The sequence below is a fragment of the Apteryx rowi genome, unplaced genomic scaffold, assembly GCF_003343035.1.
Source record: "Apteryx rowi isolate R43461 unplaced genomic scaffold, aptRow1 scaffold_723, whole genome shotgun sequence".
NCBI lineage: Eukaryota > Metazoa > Chordata > Aves > Apterygiformes > Apterygidae > Apteryx > Apteryx rowi.
In genome coordinates this window covers 201,772-219,679 of record NW_020451009.1, presented here as the reverse complement: position 1 = coordinate 219,679, position 17,908 = coordinate 201,772, and the positions used below count along the sequence as shown (strand labels likewise).

Genomic DNA, 17,908 nt, shown 5'->3' with positions numbered 1-17,908 from the left:
ACCTCCGTTGTGGGGGGGGAGGGGCGGCCGTTGGGGTCGGCGGCCGTTAGTGGGGCTGGGGTGGGGCCCGCCCGCCGCGAGCGCGGCGCGCGCCATGCTCGCCTGAGGAGGGTGGGGGGCCGCGGCTTCCCCGTCAGGGGCGTTTCTGGCCCTGCCGGGGGGGTCTGTGGCCGCCGGGAGTGCCGGGGGGCCTCCTCGTGCCCCCCGCCGTGGTGCCGGACGGGGGACGTTGGGGTCCTGGGGCCGAGCAGGTAGTGGGGTCTGGGGCGTGCCTGTAGCCTGCATGCGAGGGGAAGTGCCACTTGTGCGGCTCGCGGAGGAAACTGGGCCGCGCACGCTGTCCTCTTGAGGTGCGGGGTGGGAAGGGGGTAACTGAAACGGGAGGAAGTGTCCGAAGGCATAGAGGCGATTTGCATCTGTTTCAGAAGAGGAAGTAAATGTAAAGATTTTTGTTTTTTCATGTGTTACCGGCACCGGCCGATGTGTTGCCTTAACATGGCCCAGTCTGTCCCAGTTGATGGGTTGTCACCATGCAAAAATGAAGGTAGAAGATTTAAAGATTCCAGCAAACAAACGAAAAATCCTCAAAAATCAGTGTTTACTTTTCTTTCTAATTAAAAAAAGCCCCCTTTCATTCCCTTTAATGGTAACACTTCATTTGTTCAGCTGTCATGAACTGGGATCTAGCACTATAGAGATAGTAAGTAATTTATTATTGGAAAACAAAGGGAGGAGTCCATGGAGAATTGTACTTCCTTCTTCCTCCCCCTGTTGCTGGATCTTCTGTGATGAATAAACCAATAACCAATTTATTAAGCATTCTCAGTGGTTCCCCTTTATTTATAAAGTACTGAAGGTGCAGATAACAGCACACAGAACCAAAGAGGTCTTGCTCACTGAGTGCACACCAGTAGTGCTGTGTGAACTTCAGCACACCAAACTCTTCTGCAGAAGATGCAGTGTGGTTTTTTTGCTGTGTGTTTGTTTTTAAGAAGCTTATAGAATCATACCCCATAGGGAAGGCTTTTCCTCCCAGTTCTAAGCAGCATCTTGGCTTTTCGATGGAAACTAGTAATCCTAACATGAAGCCTTCTTATTTGGTTTAACAACACTCCTATCCGAGTAATTCATTTACACTGGAAAACAACTAATTTTGAAATTACGTTATCTAAAAATCTCTCTCTCTTTTTTTTTTTTTTTTTTTTGCCTTAGTATCAAGCAAATGCTTGTGTTTTCCTGACTTAAGTTTTTGCAGGAAAGTGATCTGTTCCTTACTTAGTTAAAGAGGAATTTAACCTTGAATATTTAACTATAGAAATGAAAATTATGCCACCAATTTATGAGAGTCATATTTAAAAAAAATGTAGTGGCATATGATCAGGTGAATTTCAACATATACGTTATTCTGTGAGCTCTCTTTGGCAAATGTTCTTGTATAAWTTAGATGTTCTTGCTTTGAAATAGCTGGGAAGTGGCAGATATGATTGAGTGAACTCTGTTCAGTTTCTGAATATATTCTTAGGTGAAAGTGAAATATGCTGGATTCAGTTTAATGGTCCACTTTCATCTAAGGAGGAGTTTCTGTTTTTCTTGAGTGACTGTAGCATTCAAGTAGCTTTTTGCATCCTTGTTTTCTTGCTCTAGCCTAGTGGCAGCTGTTACTGTAGGTCACTGTGACATGCTGTGGCAGCCACGTATCACCCTGCAAGTCCATTGGTCCGTGCTGATGAAGTGCTGCTTGTATGTGGATGTACTGAAGGGAGAAAGCCTTTCTGACGTGCAAATCTGGTGGTGGAAGCCAAGTAGGATCCCCCCAAAAGAAAGGGGTGTGCATTCTAGGGCTAGAAGAAGGGAGTATGTTGCAGTGGATAGAGCACTGGATTGCAGTGAACAATTCAGTCTTGATCTCTGATTCGGCTTGCTAAGCAACCTKAAAGATGTTGCTTCTTTCAGCTTCCCTCAGGTGCAGAGTAGGTATAATGAAACTGACCTTTATTGAGCTGAACTGATAAAATGCCAGTGATGCTGTGCAGTCTATGTGTGTGCTACAGACTGTAGAGTTCCTGCATCACTGAACTGTATCTTTCTCTCATATCCAGTCTTGAAGAGTGGGAATCTGCCACTTCCTATTCAAGTTATTAACCACTTTGAACACAGCTAACTTTTTGTCTAGTTTTTACTTCCATGTCTGAGCTCTTACTACCTTTCTTTGGTGAATTAAGAGTTTTCTGCTATACATGTTTATTACAAAGATGCTTGTCTTCTTTCATCAGGTCATCTCTTAATCTCTTTGACAAGGTAGAAGGAGGGATTGTGAGGTCTTATATTGAACGTCTGAAGCAATAAAAAGGTCCAGAAATGACCAGAAAAATGAAGTGTTTCTTAACAGAAAGTTAATATCTTTGTGTTTTTTGGGGGGGGGGTTGTTTTTTAAGTTCTACGGGTGCTTGAATCATTAACCAGAGAGATTTAGCTATTCTTCTTCAGTCCATCACTGAAGAGACAAACCAATGCTAGATTAGAATCCCCATGAACAAGACTGAAGAAGCTTCTTACACTATCAGTGCATCAAATGCTGGTTCTAAAATCAGTGTAACTGACTACTCAGACTAGTTGGGAAGGGCCTGCATAATGTGATCCTATGTGCTTGACAACACAGTTCTCAGAGTGCCTTATTGCATAAGAGAAATGGGCAATTGGTTTAGGAGTTTCTGTAAGAAAGAACTGAGAAAAAATGTAGCTGATCTTGGGGAAGATCCATATGGAAGCACTGTCTTGTACCAGCAGTTAGGGTTGCAGCTTTGACAAAACAGTTCTATGAAAAGTCTTAAGAGGGATGGCACAACTCCAGCTATTTTGATGTACAGGTGATCTATTATGTGATCCTATGGAATCATGATTTGAGTGAGGAGGAAATACATATTGTATTAACTTCCTTTTCACTGGTGAGGTTGGAATTCCCTTTCGTTTTTCCTACTAATTTATAGGATGGCAGGGGGAGGGGAGATGATTTGATCATGGAAACAGGAGAGCCGTAAATGGTCTTGCAGGAGCGCTGTTTGCTTTGCTTTTGTTCTAGGCACAGTGAGCTGCACGTTGTTCCTGGCTGTTAATGGTTTATATTCGGCCAGTGATGATGTGATAGAGCTAACACCAACAAACTTTAACAAGGAGGTCCTTCAGAGCGAGAGCTTGTGGCTTGTGGAGTTCTATGCCCCATGGTAAGTATCACAGCTGCACATTTGCTTATTCTCACCTTGCAGAAGCATCACAGGAAGCTGGTGCTGACCAGTCAAGGGTTTTGTTCTGTTGTTGGCAACACAGATCTCAGTTTGGTAGCCACATGACTAGCAAAATTAGCTGTGGTTAGGATTCCTATTTTCAACATCCTTAGCAGGGGAAAAAGGGAGGAATTAGTCTTGAGTTGGCAGAAGGTGTCTTGAGTTGTTACAGGGTGTAACAACAAAATCTTATATGCCATTTTACTACTTCAATTTTTCTGCTGAGATTAGTATTAAAAATGACTGGTCAAAATGCAGTAGACAAGAGAGGAAGTCTGTCTTTCTTAAACTGATCCTGAAATGAAAGCACGTACCTGAATTTACACTTAGGATTTCCATTTAGAGTTACTGTTTTCAGTGTAATTTTAATCTACCACCTCCTTCTCCCATCCTGCTTGTCTCCAGAGCAGAGAGTCTCTGACAACCTGCTTCATCCTGTGTGTAAATTCTGGTGGTGCATATTGCATCTTCATAGGCATCCCCTGCACTGCTGCTGTCCAGACCTCTGTATTCCAAAGAAAGGGCCTCTCATTGCAACACCCTGGTTGCAACTGCACTGAGAGGTTTAGGAAAAGCTAGCTGCCACTTGTTCCAGTGTTGCTGCAGCTTTACAGGTTGAACAGTGGGAATGAGGTATAAAATAGGTGTCACTAAATGGCCAGCTCTCTTTTCCCACAGACCTGTAATGCAATGATTACACACTGGTTGCCAGTCAGCTGTTCGTCTCCTGCCATGGAGACCTGCAGAAGATGAGTAAGAACTTGTGGCATGTCTCATTAAGGAGTTACCTCTAGAATTAACTTTTCTGTCACCATCTCGGGTCTGTTTTAGCTTGCAACAAACCGACTGGTGTGCAAATCTGGGTTTTGGTGCCCATGTTTGCCTGTGTGTTAGAAAAGTCAGGTAACTTTTGATACTTCTTTATTCACATCCATCTCAAAACCTTTCATAACTGGCTCCTGGTTTTAACGGGGGTTGGATTTTTCTCATGTGAAGTATTAGATGATTCCCCACCATTTTATATAATTACTTGAAATAAAACACTGTCTTTTGATATCCCCTATGAAGTGTTATCYGGCACTGTACAAATTAGACGGAATCACTTCCAGGCTGAGCCCATCCAGGTTAACTTATACCTAGGATTAGTAGGATTTGCTTTTTAATTACATGTGTTGGGGTTTGTGCTCTCTCTCTGGTCAGTGTTTAAAAGAAACTCTGGTGGAAGTGTAGTGTGTGTGCATATGTATGTGTGTCTTCTGCTTCTGCTGAAGGTGTCTGGATTCACTTTAATATTCACCACTGATCTGGTTGGTTGAACTGTTCTACTCTATAGGAATTCTTTTCACAGCAAAAACACTGATGGAATTTCATCTTCTACTTTTCCTTTTTCCATGGTTTAACAGCGTTAGGTGATGCAAGTTCTTTCAGTCAATCCTGCCTTTACACCTGCTGAGTTAGAAATCGCCCTCTTGCATATTTTTAGATGCTGCTTCTCAGCAGGGTATGTTTGCAAAAGATGCCTCTGGAGGTTTTTCTTCAAATGTCTGAGTGGTGATATGATGTTGTGGCCTAGCCTCTTTCACTCACCATGAGTAGAGCTTTAGTCTTCTGCAGATTGTGTGGCTGTTTTGTAATTCCAAACCCAACAAGGCTACTCTCATACTTTGACATAATCATACAGATTTGAATGAAAACTCTTTTGTGTGTGTGTGTTTGTTTTTTCTCTCCCCTAAAAGGTGTGGTCATTGTCAAAGACTAACCCCTGAGTGGAAGAAAGCAGCAACAGCATTAAAAGTAAGTTTAAGCTTTCCCAAATGTCTTTGTGGTTGTTGATTGAGGACAGTTTGGCTCTTTGTCATCTGACTTAGAAACATAGTCAAGGAGGGGAAATCCCCCAAGGTGTACTGCTATGTCAGGCTTGCAAAAATTATACTTGTCCAACCTGAGAATTGACATATCACAAGCAATTGAAATATCAGGGAATTTTGTTTATTTTTTAAAAGGAAGCCATTATAGACGCTTTGTAGAGGATTGTAGAGGAAGCAAGACAATTCTGTGCTGGTAATTTTCCCTCACTGTTTTCCAAGGCTGCTTTTAACACCATCAAGATGCTGGAATCCAGCCATTGTCTGGAATACTATGTTTTTCTTCTTTCCTTCCTTGCTATCCTGTCACCTGCCTTTGAAGTTCAGAAGCAGCATGAACTGAGTATTTGAACACAGCTCTGTAAGCTGTGGGTGATGAACATTTTCATTACAGAAGATTTAGTCATGCAGTGGCTTGTTGAACTTTTCCTGCATAAATTAAATCCCCTGAAGAAAAGTCAACTATTCAAAACTTAGAAGTTGTTCAGGGTGAAGAAAGAATTAGGCACATACTGTTTTCCATGATTTAATATTTTCTGGGGAAAAGTCTCTTCCTTGTGGTGCCTGTTCTTCTGCCTCTCTAATAACTATCTGTTCAGCGTGCACTGAGTATAAAGTGCGTTAAATCACAGTAGAAGATTTGTCTTACTCAGTTTCTGTTTTTACTTCAACAGGGTGTAGTGAAAGTAGGTGCAGTAGATGCTGATAAGCATCAGTCCTTGGGCGGGCAGTATGGCATCAGAGGGTTTCCAACTATCAAGATTTTTGGAGCCAACAAAAACAAAGCGGAAGATTATCAGGGTAAATGTGATGCTCTTTCATGTGTTGCATGCCTAAAAATGTCCTTGAAGACATTAATTATGTTAGCCATTAATGCTGCCTTTTGTGGTGTTTTCTTCCTGTTTAATGCTTGTAGTAGCTGTTTGAGAGACAGACAAGTGGGATTTGTTTGACCAGTTTGTGCATGTCTCTGAGCTACTTGTCCCATCTCAAGTTTGTAGTTGGTGGAGTTTAAAAAGCAGTTCGGGGAATTGTTCTTTTCTGTTTACTGTGAGCTTGCCWCAGTCATCCCCTTTCAGATACGGTGAGTGTTTGGAAGTAGAGTGAAGTGAATCCTGCTGCATATTTAGATCAGTGATGTCCCACCACTAATATCACATCACTTGCAGGCCAGGCCTGCTCTGCCTGAATCCAGCAGGAGACGATTTGGTCCCTGAATTTAGAATTCAGTCAGTAGTTTGCCTTACACTTGCTTTTTGGTGCTTTAATTGTTCATTTTGCTGCATTGCAGGTGGCAGGACAAGTGAAGCCATTATTGATGCTGCTCTAAGTGCTCTTCGGTCCCTGGTAAAAGACCGTATTAGTGGCAGAAGTGGAGGATATAGTTCTGGGAAACAGGTATTTATCAGGGAATGTGAAACTTTGTTTGTAAATGGAGGCTCCCCTGTGCAGGAGATAAGGGGCTTGTGCTCTCAGCTGTCTGTTAACAGAATCACAGAGTAGTAGAGGTTGTAAGGGACCTCTGCTGTCTCTCTACTCCAGAAACTGTCTAGTCCAACAYGTCTGCTCAAAGCAGGGTCAATTAGAGAAGGTTGCTCAGGACCATGTCCAGTCAGATCTTGAGCATCTCCAAGGATGGAGACCCCACTGCTTCTCTGGGCAGCCCATTCCAGTGTTCCACCACCCTCAAGTTTTTTTTAAAAAAAAAAAAAAAAAAAAGTTTTCTTATGTCCAATTGACATTTCTTGTGTATCAATCTGTGCCCATTGTTTCTTGTCCTGTCACTGGGCTTCACTGAGAAGAGTCTGGCTCTGTTGTCTTCATTCCCTCCCATCAGGTAATTATGCACATGGATAGGATGCCCACAGAGCCTTCTCTTCTCGAGGTTAAACAATTCCAGCTCCCTCAACCCTTCCTCATACAATAGACGCTCCAAGCCCTTCATCATCATCATGGCCATTGACATGGAAGTATTGAAGCAAGTCCAGCCCTTTTTGTACTGGGGAGCCTAGCACTGGACCCAGTGTTCCAGATGTGATCTCACCAGGCTGAGTAGAGGGGAAGGATCATCCCACCTTGACCTGCTGGTGACATTCTTTCTAAGGCAGCCAAGGATGCTGTTGGCCTTTGCTGCAAGGGCGCGTTGTTAGCTTGTGATCAACTTGGTGTCCACCAGGGCCCCTAGGTCCTTTTCTGCCAAGCTGTTTGCCAGCTGATTGGCCTTCAGTATGGGGTTATTCCTCCCCAGGTGCAGGACTTTGCATTTCCCTTTGAATGTCATGAGGTACATGTTGGCCTGTTTCTCCAGCCTGTTGAGGTCCCTCTGAATGGCAGCACTTCCACCTGATCTGTCAGCCACTCCTCCCAGTTTTGTATTACCTGGAAACTTGCTGAAGGTGTGTTCTCTGTAGCATCATCCAGGTCATTAATGAAGATGCTAAACAGTATTGACCCCAATAACAACCCCTGGGAGACACCACTAGTGACTGACCTCCAGCTGGACTATATGTCACTGATCACAACCCTTTGAGCCCAGCAGTTCAGCCAGTTTTCAGTCCACCTTGCTGTCCATTTATCTAGCCTGCAGTTTATCAGTTGGTCTATGAGGGTTTTGTAGAAGACAGTGTCAAAACGCTTACTAAAGTCAAGGTAAATAACATCCGCTGCTCTCCCCTGATCCACCAAGCCAGTTTTCAGCCATGACTTCCCCTTTGTAAATCCATGCTGACTACTCCCAGTCACCTTTGTCTTAAATATACTTGGAAATGGCTTCCAGGAGACTTATGTCTGTCACCTTCCCAGGGATCATGGTGGTATTTCTGCTTGGTGTCAGGGTCACCGTTTTCGCAGTCCTAGTCTAATCTGGATAGATAAGGGTTTTTTTAATGCAGTAATGTTCTTCTGCAGTTTTCTGTGCCAGACTTCTCCCTGAAGGTGAGTTGTAAAGCTCCTGACTCCTAGTGCTGCTTCTAAATCATGGTGCACGTACACTCTGATATCCCTGGATTGACCCAGTAGAAGACCTGGGTGGACTGTACCCTGTAGGGTGTACCCCACTCACCCATGTTTTCTTTGGCCTGGAAGCCAGGGTACAGTGCAGGGGGAGGATGGTGAGCACTTTGTTTTCTGACTGACCTGAGCATGAATAACTGAGATGATGTGGGAATGTTTCCAGTTAGGTACAGTTTGATCTGGATTCTCTTTTTTAAGAGAAGGTTCACTTGCTGTTTCTTGGAAGTACTGTGGGAATAGGCTGTGGATGATGTTGTGTCCAGCTCTACAATGGGAAAGTTGCATGATGTAATGCTGCCTGTCTTGTATCTAACTCAAATGCAGACCATTTGGTACAACATGACACACAGGAGATAGCTTGTGTAGGAGACCAAGTTTGGTTATTTCTTATTTGAGGGTCTGTGTTTGTTTCTTACAGAGCCGAGAGAGCGGAGGTGGAGATAAGAAGGATGTGATTGAGCTGACTGATGACAGCTTTGATAAGAACGTCATAAATAGTGACGATGTGTGGATGGTGGAGTTCTACGCCCCGTGGTGTGGGCACTGCAAAAAGTAACTGAGCTTTTTGACAATTCAGTTCCAGTTAGTGCTTGTTTGTGTGGAACAGCCTTGATCCCCTAAGAGGGACCTTGCTCTTCTTGTTATATCAGAAGTAGGTTTTTCCATAAGGTGTTTTACTAAAAATGTGTGGGCTTATCCTGCTCAGGACACCTAGGTGCTGTTCAGTGTGTAAGAGTATCTTCTCACTGTGTTCCTGCTTAGTAGTAAAACTCCCACTTGCCACTGGGAATAAGATCAAGAAGTTATATTAACCCTTCATTCCTTCTGATGCAGGACTTAAGACTATTGGAAGTAATCAGGCTAGCTGTCATTCTTTGCAAAGACTTTTTTTCCCTCCGAGTGGAGTATGTTGCATAGTATTGGCATGTCATGCACTTTTGCTAACCTTTGGAGTGCTTAGAGCACCGATAATCTCTGTTTTTCAGTTTGGAGCCGGAATGGGCAGCTGCTGCCACTGAAGTGAAGGAACAAACTAAGGGAAAAGTAAAGCTGGCTGCAGTAGATGCAACAGTCAATCAGATGCTGGCAGGCCGATATGGGGTGAGTGTGCTCTGCAGTGGTTACAGTTCCTTTTCCGTCTCTAGTAAGTCAAATTTCCCTTTAATGCTTACAGAACTATTTCTTAATCTGATGCTTCTTAGTGTTTTGTACTAAAAATATTGTTAGGAGTGGCAYGTACCATTTTTCCACAAAATTCTTTCCTGAATGTGGGGTAACGATACGAATAAATGGAGTGAGCGGAAAGTAGAATAAATGTGGATGTTGCTGGTTAAAAAGGCTGTCTGTTTGCATGAGATCTTGTATAGCTTTATCATCCTAAGTGAGAAGTCTCCCCTTTCAGATTGTCATGTATGCTGGCCAGGTGTCTCCAGAGCACAGATGTGTTCCTGTACAGAAATTGTACTGGTTCCTTCAAGCCAGTTATCAGGGATCACTCCAAAAATATTAGCTGCTTGGATCAGTTATGCTTTGGGCCTAGAGTGAACTGGCAGTTTTTAATCCTCAGTGATACAGTGCAGGGAAACTTAATAATGTGCTGCTTAAAGTGTCCCTGCAAGTACGTGTGGCTGGCAGTCACAAGGACACTGGACAAGGGTCCCCAACTTCCACTTATTGGAAGTGGAGCAGAGGGAGCCTAGGATCCATTTGTTGCCCTGAAGAGACAGCACTTCTTCCCAAGGCCAAAGTGGAATTAGGTCTTAAGACCTTAATATCTTAAAAATATGAAGGGTTAAGATGGTCTCCCTGGTATTTAAACATGGAGTGCTTGGTGCTTCTAAAATGATGAGACCAGTGCAGCTTCATCAGTCATAAAATTTCAGACTGTTTCAGTTGTATTGACACTTYTAAATTGTTGGTAGATAGGGAGCTACAAAACTGTTAAATTCAGTCATAAGGTATTGAGACTTGTTTCTTTTAAATGGTAAATCTCTTCCCTTCCTCTTAATCTAAAGCACATTAGGGTAGCAGGTAACTTCCACCATAAATGTTCAGATTTGTTTGAGATGATGACTTTAACTTCCCTTGCAGATTCGTGGATTTCCCACAATCAAAATCTTTCAAAAAGGAGAAGATCCTGTTGATTATGATGGTGGAAGAACTAGGTCCGATATCATTGCTCGTGCTCTGGATCTGTTTTCTGATAATGCACCGCCACCTGAGCTCCTGGAGGTATGTTGACTGTAAATAAAACAGCCAAAGTGTGCTGTTTGTGCACCATTTTTGTGGCAGAAATATCCAAAGATCACAAGTCTGATCACTTAGTTTTCCTTTTTCTACTGTGAATATATTGTTCACTGATAGGCTCTCAGAACTGATACAGTGAAGGCACTGGCAGTGCTGGTACCAGTGTGGATTACCCCTGTGTCCAAATCATCCCCCAGAGGGAATGGGTGAAAAGGTTGGGTTCTGTGTACAAGTATCTGAAGGGAGGGTGTCGAGAGGATGGGACCAGACTCTTTTCAGTGGTGCCGAGCGACAGGACGCGAGGCAATGGGCACAAACTGAAACACAGACACTTCCATCTTAACATGAGGAAAAACTTTTTCACTGTGAGGGTGACAGAGCACTGGAACAGGTTGCCCAGAGAGGTGGTGGAGTCTCCTTCCTTGGAGATATTCAAAAGCCGCCTGGATGCAATCCTGTACAATGTGCTCTAGGTGACCCTGCTGAGCAGGGGGGTTGGACTAGATGATCTCCAGAGGTCCCTTCCAACCTCAGCGATTCTGTGATTCTGTGATTCTGTGCCCCGTGCTTACTCTAAGAACTGAGGGCAGGGTTTTGTCATCCACAGTGCCATCCATTAGGAGTTGAACGAAGCCTGTGATTTTGCTTGTTGTCCAGAAAACCCCACTCTCATATGGTGGTTCTCAGTTTCAGCTTGATGGAGGTAGATTTGGAATGGTGATCTAGATAAATGGATTGATTCCTTTCTAAGGTAGTAGATCAGTCCCATAAAACTGGTATTGCTCTGTCAGTGTCGGTTACCTCTGCCTGTCTTTAGTGCTGCACCCTGCTGGCTCTCCTTATGCCAACAACAGCATGAATGATACTGACAAGGCACATGCATATGTTTGGGTGTGCTATTCGCAGAGTAATTTGCAATTTATTAGAGTAGTAGTTTGTTTTATAACATCATTGGTCCAGGGGCAGTGTTTCTGAGCAAGAAGTGGCATTTTACTGGGCTCCCTGTAAGCATCATTTATTACTGCTTACTGCTACTGCTTCCCTGTTGCTACGAGTATTAACAGAAGGCTTTGTGAACTTTTTTAAGTCTTGTGTTGGGGAACCAGTGATGTAGGAGAGGCTTATAAGCTGTTGCGTCAAGTTGTTTCAGAAGCTTTTTATCAAGTAGGATGGAGTTTGTGGCTGGTGGAGGGAAGTGCAGTTACAGCTGGGTACTCCAAAGTCTTACTGTCACTGGCTTTCTGCTTCTTTCTTCTAGATCATTAGTGAAGATGTTCTGAAGAGTACCTGTGATGCTCATCAGCTCTGCATCATTTCTGTCCTGCCTCATATTCTTGACACAGGTAGAATTCAAGGAAGCAGTATTCTGTATGAATTTGTCACTTAAGGCATGTAGTTATGTTTTTTTTTAATTTGTGCAATTCTGTCTGTCAAACAGGAGCCTCAGGGAGGAATTCTTACTTGGATGTCATGTTAAAAATGGCTGAAAAATACAAAAAGAAAATGTGGGGGTAAGTGTCACTGTAGGTTGGGCTGGTCCTCTTGGTAAAGATGGGAGATTTTTAAAGAGGCAGAAGAGGCAGTGAAAGAGAACATTGTATGATAGTGATTCATCTGCAGATAGTTGTTCCTTGTTTAGGATCCCACATCTTGATATTTTTTGCAACTGTACCTGGTATTATTGTAGGGATGGATACATCTTGTTCTGTGAAGTCATGACAGAATGAAATCTAGTCTGCCTAGTGAGTCTCTGGATAGCTCTCAGTCTGTTGGGAGGGGAGAGGGGTTAAYGGCTCTAAAACTGCTGGATTTCTTTCCTTACTTTTTCGCCTTCCTCTCAAATACTTCATTTATAAGTAAAAACTGATACATCTAAGCACTAATGAGATCAGATGAAGCATGTTTTACTGTTGTCCTGAACACTAAAATCTTTCAACAAATATTTATTCAGTTTCTTTGGTGCCGTTTGCTGGTGGTAAGTGTGCCTCTGTGACTGTTCACTTATGAAATAAAATGTAAATGGCAGTCTGTTAACAGCGTATTTCACGTTCCTAAAGGAGCAGGCCATAAGGCTTTGCTTCTTCCTCCAGAGTGCAGTTTAGGATCCGTGGGACTTCTTTTCTTTCCCAGAAGTCAAGAGTTTTGCTGAAGAGGGAATGTTGGCAAGGCTTCTTTAGGAAGTGAGAGCTGTTCTGACACAGTGACTGCTCTGAAAATTGGACAAGATGGCATTCGTGCATCGGAGAAAAATGCTGAGATTAGAGGAACTGAGACCTGACCAGTGTGGAAATAACACTGGGTGAAAACGTTGGTCTTCCAGTCTTTGGCCGGAAATCCCCTACAGTAGGAACTGGGCAATGCTTAGTCACGTTTAGATCTGTGATTTGGGCCATTTTAAGTCTTACTTAATGTAGGTTGGAGTATAGCAATTTGTTAAATTGGTAATGTTGTTCTTGACTTGAAATGTCTTTCATACCTGTTCTTCTGATACGGCTTTTAGTAGTTGTGAGCATGGGGCTGCCCTACATGTTTATGAAGGGCTTTCTTCTGCTGTGTGGGTCAGAATTGGGACCCTGCTATCTCCTGCTGACTTGAATAACAAGAAAGTGGGATGGGGTGAAGCTGTCAGGCAGTTAGTACCCCAGCTCATACTCCGCAGGGCTGCAGGATATGTGTTATTCTAACTGACTTTACTAACTATTTTCTGTTCTATTTTTTTCCCGCAAGATGGCTGTGGACAGAAGCAGGTGCTCAGTCAGATCTTGAGAGCTCTTTGGGGATTGGAGGCTTTGGGTATCCAGCAATGGCAGCTGTTAATGCACGGAAGATGAAATTTGCCCTTCTGAAAGGATCTTTCAGTGAGCAGGGGATTAATGAGTTTCTCAGGTATTAAATGTTTCTTTAAGTGATTTAAATCTTTCAGTAACTGGGGCTGTGACTCTAGAGCAAGAACAGGCTGTCCTGGATGAGATAAGGCTTGCACCCTTGAATTCAGATGATGGGTAATCACTGGATTAAGGGAATGACTTAAGTGGGATTGAACCTACTAAAGCAGTCTTCACTTTTTTTTATGGTGGACAGAAATAGTCAAGAAGCTGGCCATTTGCAGTCTAACCCTGAATGGGTTTTAATGACCATTCAAAAATAGAAAAGTTAACTTTGATCTTGAAGAATTCTGCTTCTCTGGTAACCAAGGAATCCATAGCATTTGGTAATCAATAGTATTTAATTCAGATGGTGCATTCTGGTTCATATTAGTAAATGGGTAGATCCTGACTTGAGAATTGTTAACCATGTCACTTCACAATGATATAAGTGAGCCTGAATCAATGTYGTTTAGGTTCTGTTTGTTGCTAGTCATCTTTCTGCAGCCTTCCCTTCACTTCTGGTCCCCCTCACATTGGACTTAGGTGAACCACTCTGGAGAGCTGAACCAATCCAGTCAAAGTCTGAATGGTTTTCTGCTCAGTGAATTCCCTGAACCAGCCTCTTGCATAATCAGGGGAGAGCCAGTGTTGAGCAGAATTGAATGGGAAAGGAAATAGAAAGGAGGACAGGGCGGCAGCAGCACTGGAACAGAGCAGTTAGTGTTACTGAAACAAAGTGAGATGTTTGGTTGCTGCAGCTCCCTGCTTCTGGATAAAACCCCAGGTGCCAAAAGGTGTGTAAGCACCTTTGAGAATCCACGTTAGCAGTGTTAACCTCCACGTCCTTGCTTGGAGAACGGCAGAGGACAGTCATAATTGCAAAAACAAATGTAACTGAATCTATCCTCTTGGCATAGGAAGCACGTTAATTGATCCCTGTTCCTGCTGAATTCATGCAAAGGGTGTTATATTCTGCTTTATTTTTATATGTTTTTTTAATATATATATTTCTGTGCAAGAGATCTGTTTTTTCTTAGAACAGTGCTAAAAAGGGAAGGTTGAGAAAATTAAGTGAAACTTAGGATTCAGATGCAAGAAGAGTATACCAGACAGCCTGTACTAATGCATGTCAGAGAAATGTCTGTTGTTTTCAGAGATGGCAAATGCTCTTGGGTTGTAAAATCCATCTTAGTGAAACTTCTGGCCAGAGCAGTTGATGCTTTCAGGACAAAACAGCCAATTTAACAGCTTAGTAAATTAGATGATTGGTTTGATATTTTCTTACTGCAGAGCAATAATTTGTGGAATAGTCTCTTATTTTACACTTCAGCTCAGCTGTGCTGCCTACAAGGAAAGCAGTACAGTCACAGCAAGGTTGGCTCTTAACTCTGTAAGCCAAGTGTCGTAAGATTTATAATCTAATAGGCAGCATCCAGTGTTGACCAAAATTAAGAAAATCAGCACTGAGAAAAGCATAAAGATGTTAGAGCTTATCTTGATAGGAATGCCTATTCAGTCTGATTTGCTGCTGAAAGAATACAAAGAGAATAGCTCTTCAGCATTTTAAAATGTTGGGTTGTTTAAGTAAGCATAATTAGCAGATTATGCCTGAGATGCCTGAAGGCTGGTTACTTTGTGAGTGCCTTTGTAACCAGCAGAGGTTTAGAGTCAGACCAAAAAGAGGAACTTAATGACTGGTAGTTCTCAGTAACAGCTGTATAAAACCAGTAACTCTCAAAACTAGAATTATAGACTGTTCTTGGAGCTGGCTTAACTGTATGCTGTATATCACATAAAGGGGCTGCATTTGTCCATGGGTATTACTAGGGAAGCTGCTGAAATACAAAACCATGTAGCTCACAATGTTCTTTGTCTTTTTTTTTTTTTTTAATCTTTAGATCTAATTGAAAACTATCAGTACTGCCTTTCAGGGCTTTTTATCATTCTCTGCTTCTCAATTTGAAAAGCCACTGCTTTCAGACAGTTCAGATTGGAGATCTGCTTACATCTTGATCATGTTTGCTTGAGGCAAGCGGATCAGTTGACTTGCTTTTATCCAAAGCAGGCCCTGCTCTAGGTAGATGGACATTGGAGAAATTCTTTAAACCTAATTTTTACTTGTTTCTTCTTAGGGAGCTCTCTGTTGGCCGTGGCTCTACAGCACCAGTGGGTGGTGGAGCTTTTCCTAAAATTAACGTAGTTGAACCTTGGGATGGCAAAGATGGTGAGGTAAGAGATACTCCATCTCTAGAAGTACTGTTGCTTTGCTAGGTTGGAAAGTGACTGGAGAGAGTGTTATTAAGAACAGGTACTATAAAAAAAATCTTTGTTCTTCAAGGTAAGATTGTAGCAAATCTCATTACCTAAATTCTACCAGAACACCAAGAAGAAACAACAGCAGCTTGGTTGTCTGACGCTATGGACAGTCACTCCTATCTAGCAGTTAGGATATGATCTAAAATTTGAAACCCTTGAGGGAAACTTGAGTTACTAGCCTGTGCTGGGTAATGAGGAGGCTGTAGCGTGTGCATGCAAGACCTGAAGCTTGCAGACACTGATTCTGCAGTACTGAACCACTGACCTTGCCACCAAAGTTTTACTGTTGGAAAGAGCTTAGGTAAACCTGCATAATTACACAATGCTTGAGTAAGTTCTTGTTTAAGGCTCAACACCAGCATAAAAAACAAAGTCACTACTATCTGTTGATCTCCTTTGACAGAATTAAAATACAGAAGATGATGATAATGCTGTTGCATATTCTATTTGTAGTTGCTTTTTTATATCTGGAATATTTGTATTAGTAGAAAATACCCTTTTTCCAGTCTCAGCTCTGAGAATTTTACTTGTACTTAATACACTTTGAGCTTTTATGAATGAAAGATATGACAGGAGCCATTAAGCCCAGGGAGGGAGCTTTACTTCTAAAATGAGAGGTATCCTTCAGAGTCAGGGATGTCCCAGTGTTACTAGGTGCTTCTGAACACTTACTTAAAACCCTCACTTTTTCACAGCTTCCAGTGGAAGATGATATTGATCTCAGTGATGTGGATCTTGATGACTGGGATAAAGATGAGCTGTGAGATCTTCAGGAAACCTCTTTTCTTGGGAAGAGTTTGTACAGCGGTTTGTAACCTGGTTCACAATCAGATGGATATTCCAGTGGCCTTTCTATGGAGAATTAGTACATGACACACCGTGCTATTTGATCCACTGTAGCAGTGAACTGTACACATCTCAAGAAAACATTGCAAAAATTCTATGAATTGTTGTAACCAGTAAACTTGATTGTATTCTGTGTAACAAATATTTTGAGGACAACATGGATCTTTCTTTGAAACACCTTGGGTTTTATTTTTTTGAGACAGTATGTGCTATTTGAATGTTACTGAAGGCTGTTAGTGTAACCGATTTTAAATGTGATTTTTTTTTTTTAATTTTTTTTTAATTGAGGTGGAACCTGGTCAGCTTCTGTTTCAATTAAAGAATAAAACAAAATATTTTCGACACACAGTGTTAGTCTCGTATGGAGTAACAAGGGTGCATATGATAAAAACTATCCAGGTTTGAATGACTCTTGAAAAATGAACAGTGGGATAGTGAGGCTGGTGGAGAGTGGAGTCCTAAACCACCCCCCTGCTGTGAAAGATCTTTAGTGATTTGGCCTAAAGCCTGATTAGACAATCTTAGTTTAAATGCTCTTTAGTCTTCCTTTTCCTCTTTCTTCTCAGGGGCTTTTTCTTTTTTTGTGCCAGAATTGGTATGATCATTAATACAATGAAATTTAGGTTGCTGCTCAAATGGGAGATGCAACTAGTAGAAACTGGTGCTGAACTGGGAGCTGTTGGTCTTTCCTCAGGGTTAGCAGTGAAGCTAATTCCAGTTTATGGCTTGAGAAGGTGCTGACAGAAAATAGCTGAATTGCTGTCTCCAATAAATTGGATCTGATATTTCTTCACTTCCCATCTGGTGTTGTTTTGATTTGAAATTATGATTTTCTTGGAAGGGGGATCAGGATTGGGATTGGGGGGGATAGTTCTGCTTTTTTTTTTTTTTTTTTNTTTTTTTTTTTTTTTTTTTTTTTTTAATAAAAGTACTCTTTTATTACTGCTGCTCTCCATGTCTTGTGTATCAGTGTCTAGTGAAGTGACCCTCATATGATCAGCTTAATTTATAAGATAAGGAATGAAAGAACTGGAAGTTCACATACTTTCAAGGAAATAATTTAATGTGGATATTCATAACCCAGTGTTCTCTATAAGAGAGCGCCTTTTATAGGGATGAGCTAAGGGCAATGTAGTAACTGCTGATAGCAAATTATAATTTGAGCACTGATTTGGGGCAGGAAATACATGCTCTGACTCTAAGCTCTCCCAGAAGGCAAACTCTAATGAACATGTTTTAACTGAAGCGTCTTGGCAAAAACTAAACTTGTGAGTATTTGGGATTATAGGTAGCATTACAATAAGTTACACAGCAGTCTTTGAAGATCTGACTTCTTAACCTTTTTAAGATTAAAGCTTGGGGTTTTGTTCTGATRCTCTCCTGTTTAAGTCTGCTTTGTTTATAAAACCATGACTGTACACACCTAGTAGATCCATTAGCTACCACACTCTTTTTAAAATTCATTTTATTTCAA

At 42.0% G+C, this 17,908-nt stretch overlaps 1 protein-coding gene across 2 annotated transcripts; it reads left to right on the top strand.

Annotated features, from left to right (window-relative positions):
* Positions 1 to 480: 480 nt before the first annotated feature.
* On the top strand, positions 481 to 17,227 carry PDIA6 (protein disulfide isomerase family A member 6). 2 transcript variants are annotated; one of them, XM_026087608.1, is made up of 13 exons: positions 481 to 544; positions 3,080 to 3,221; positions 5,018 to 5,075; positions 5,821 to 5,947; positions 6,438 to 6,544; positions 8,577 to 8,710; positions 9,145 to 9,259; positions 10,250 to 10,390; positions 11,664 to 11,748; positions 11,844 to 11,916; positions 13,133 to 13,291; positions 15,405 to 15,501; positions 16,284 to 17,227. In XM_026087608.1, exons 1-13 carry the CDS (start codon positions 481 to 483, stop codon positions 16,350 to 16,352), a joined length of 1,371 nt encoding a protein of 456 aa, XP_025943393.1. In that variant the 3' UTR covers positions 16,353 to 17,227. The 2 variants fall into 2 exon arrangements, with proteins under 2 accessions (XP_025943393.1, XP_025943394.1); XM_026087609.1 differs by lacking the exon at positions 481 to 544 and adding an exon at positions 2,344 to 2,392.
* The last annotated feature ends 681 nt before the right edge of the window (positions 17,228 to 17,908 follow it).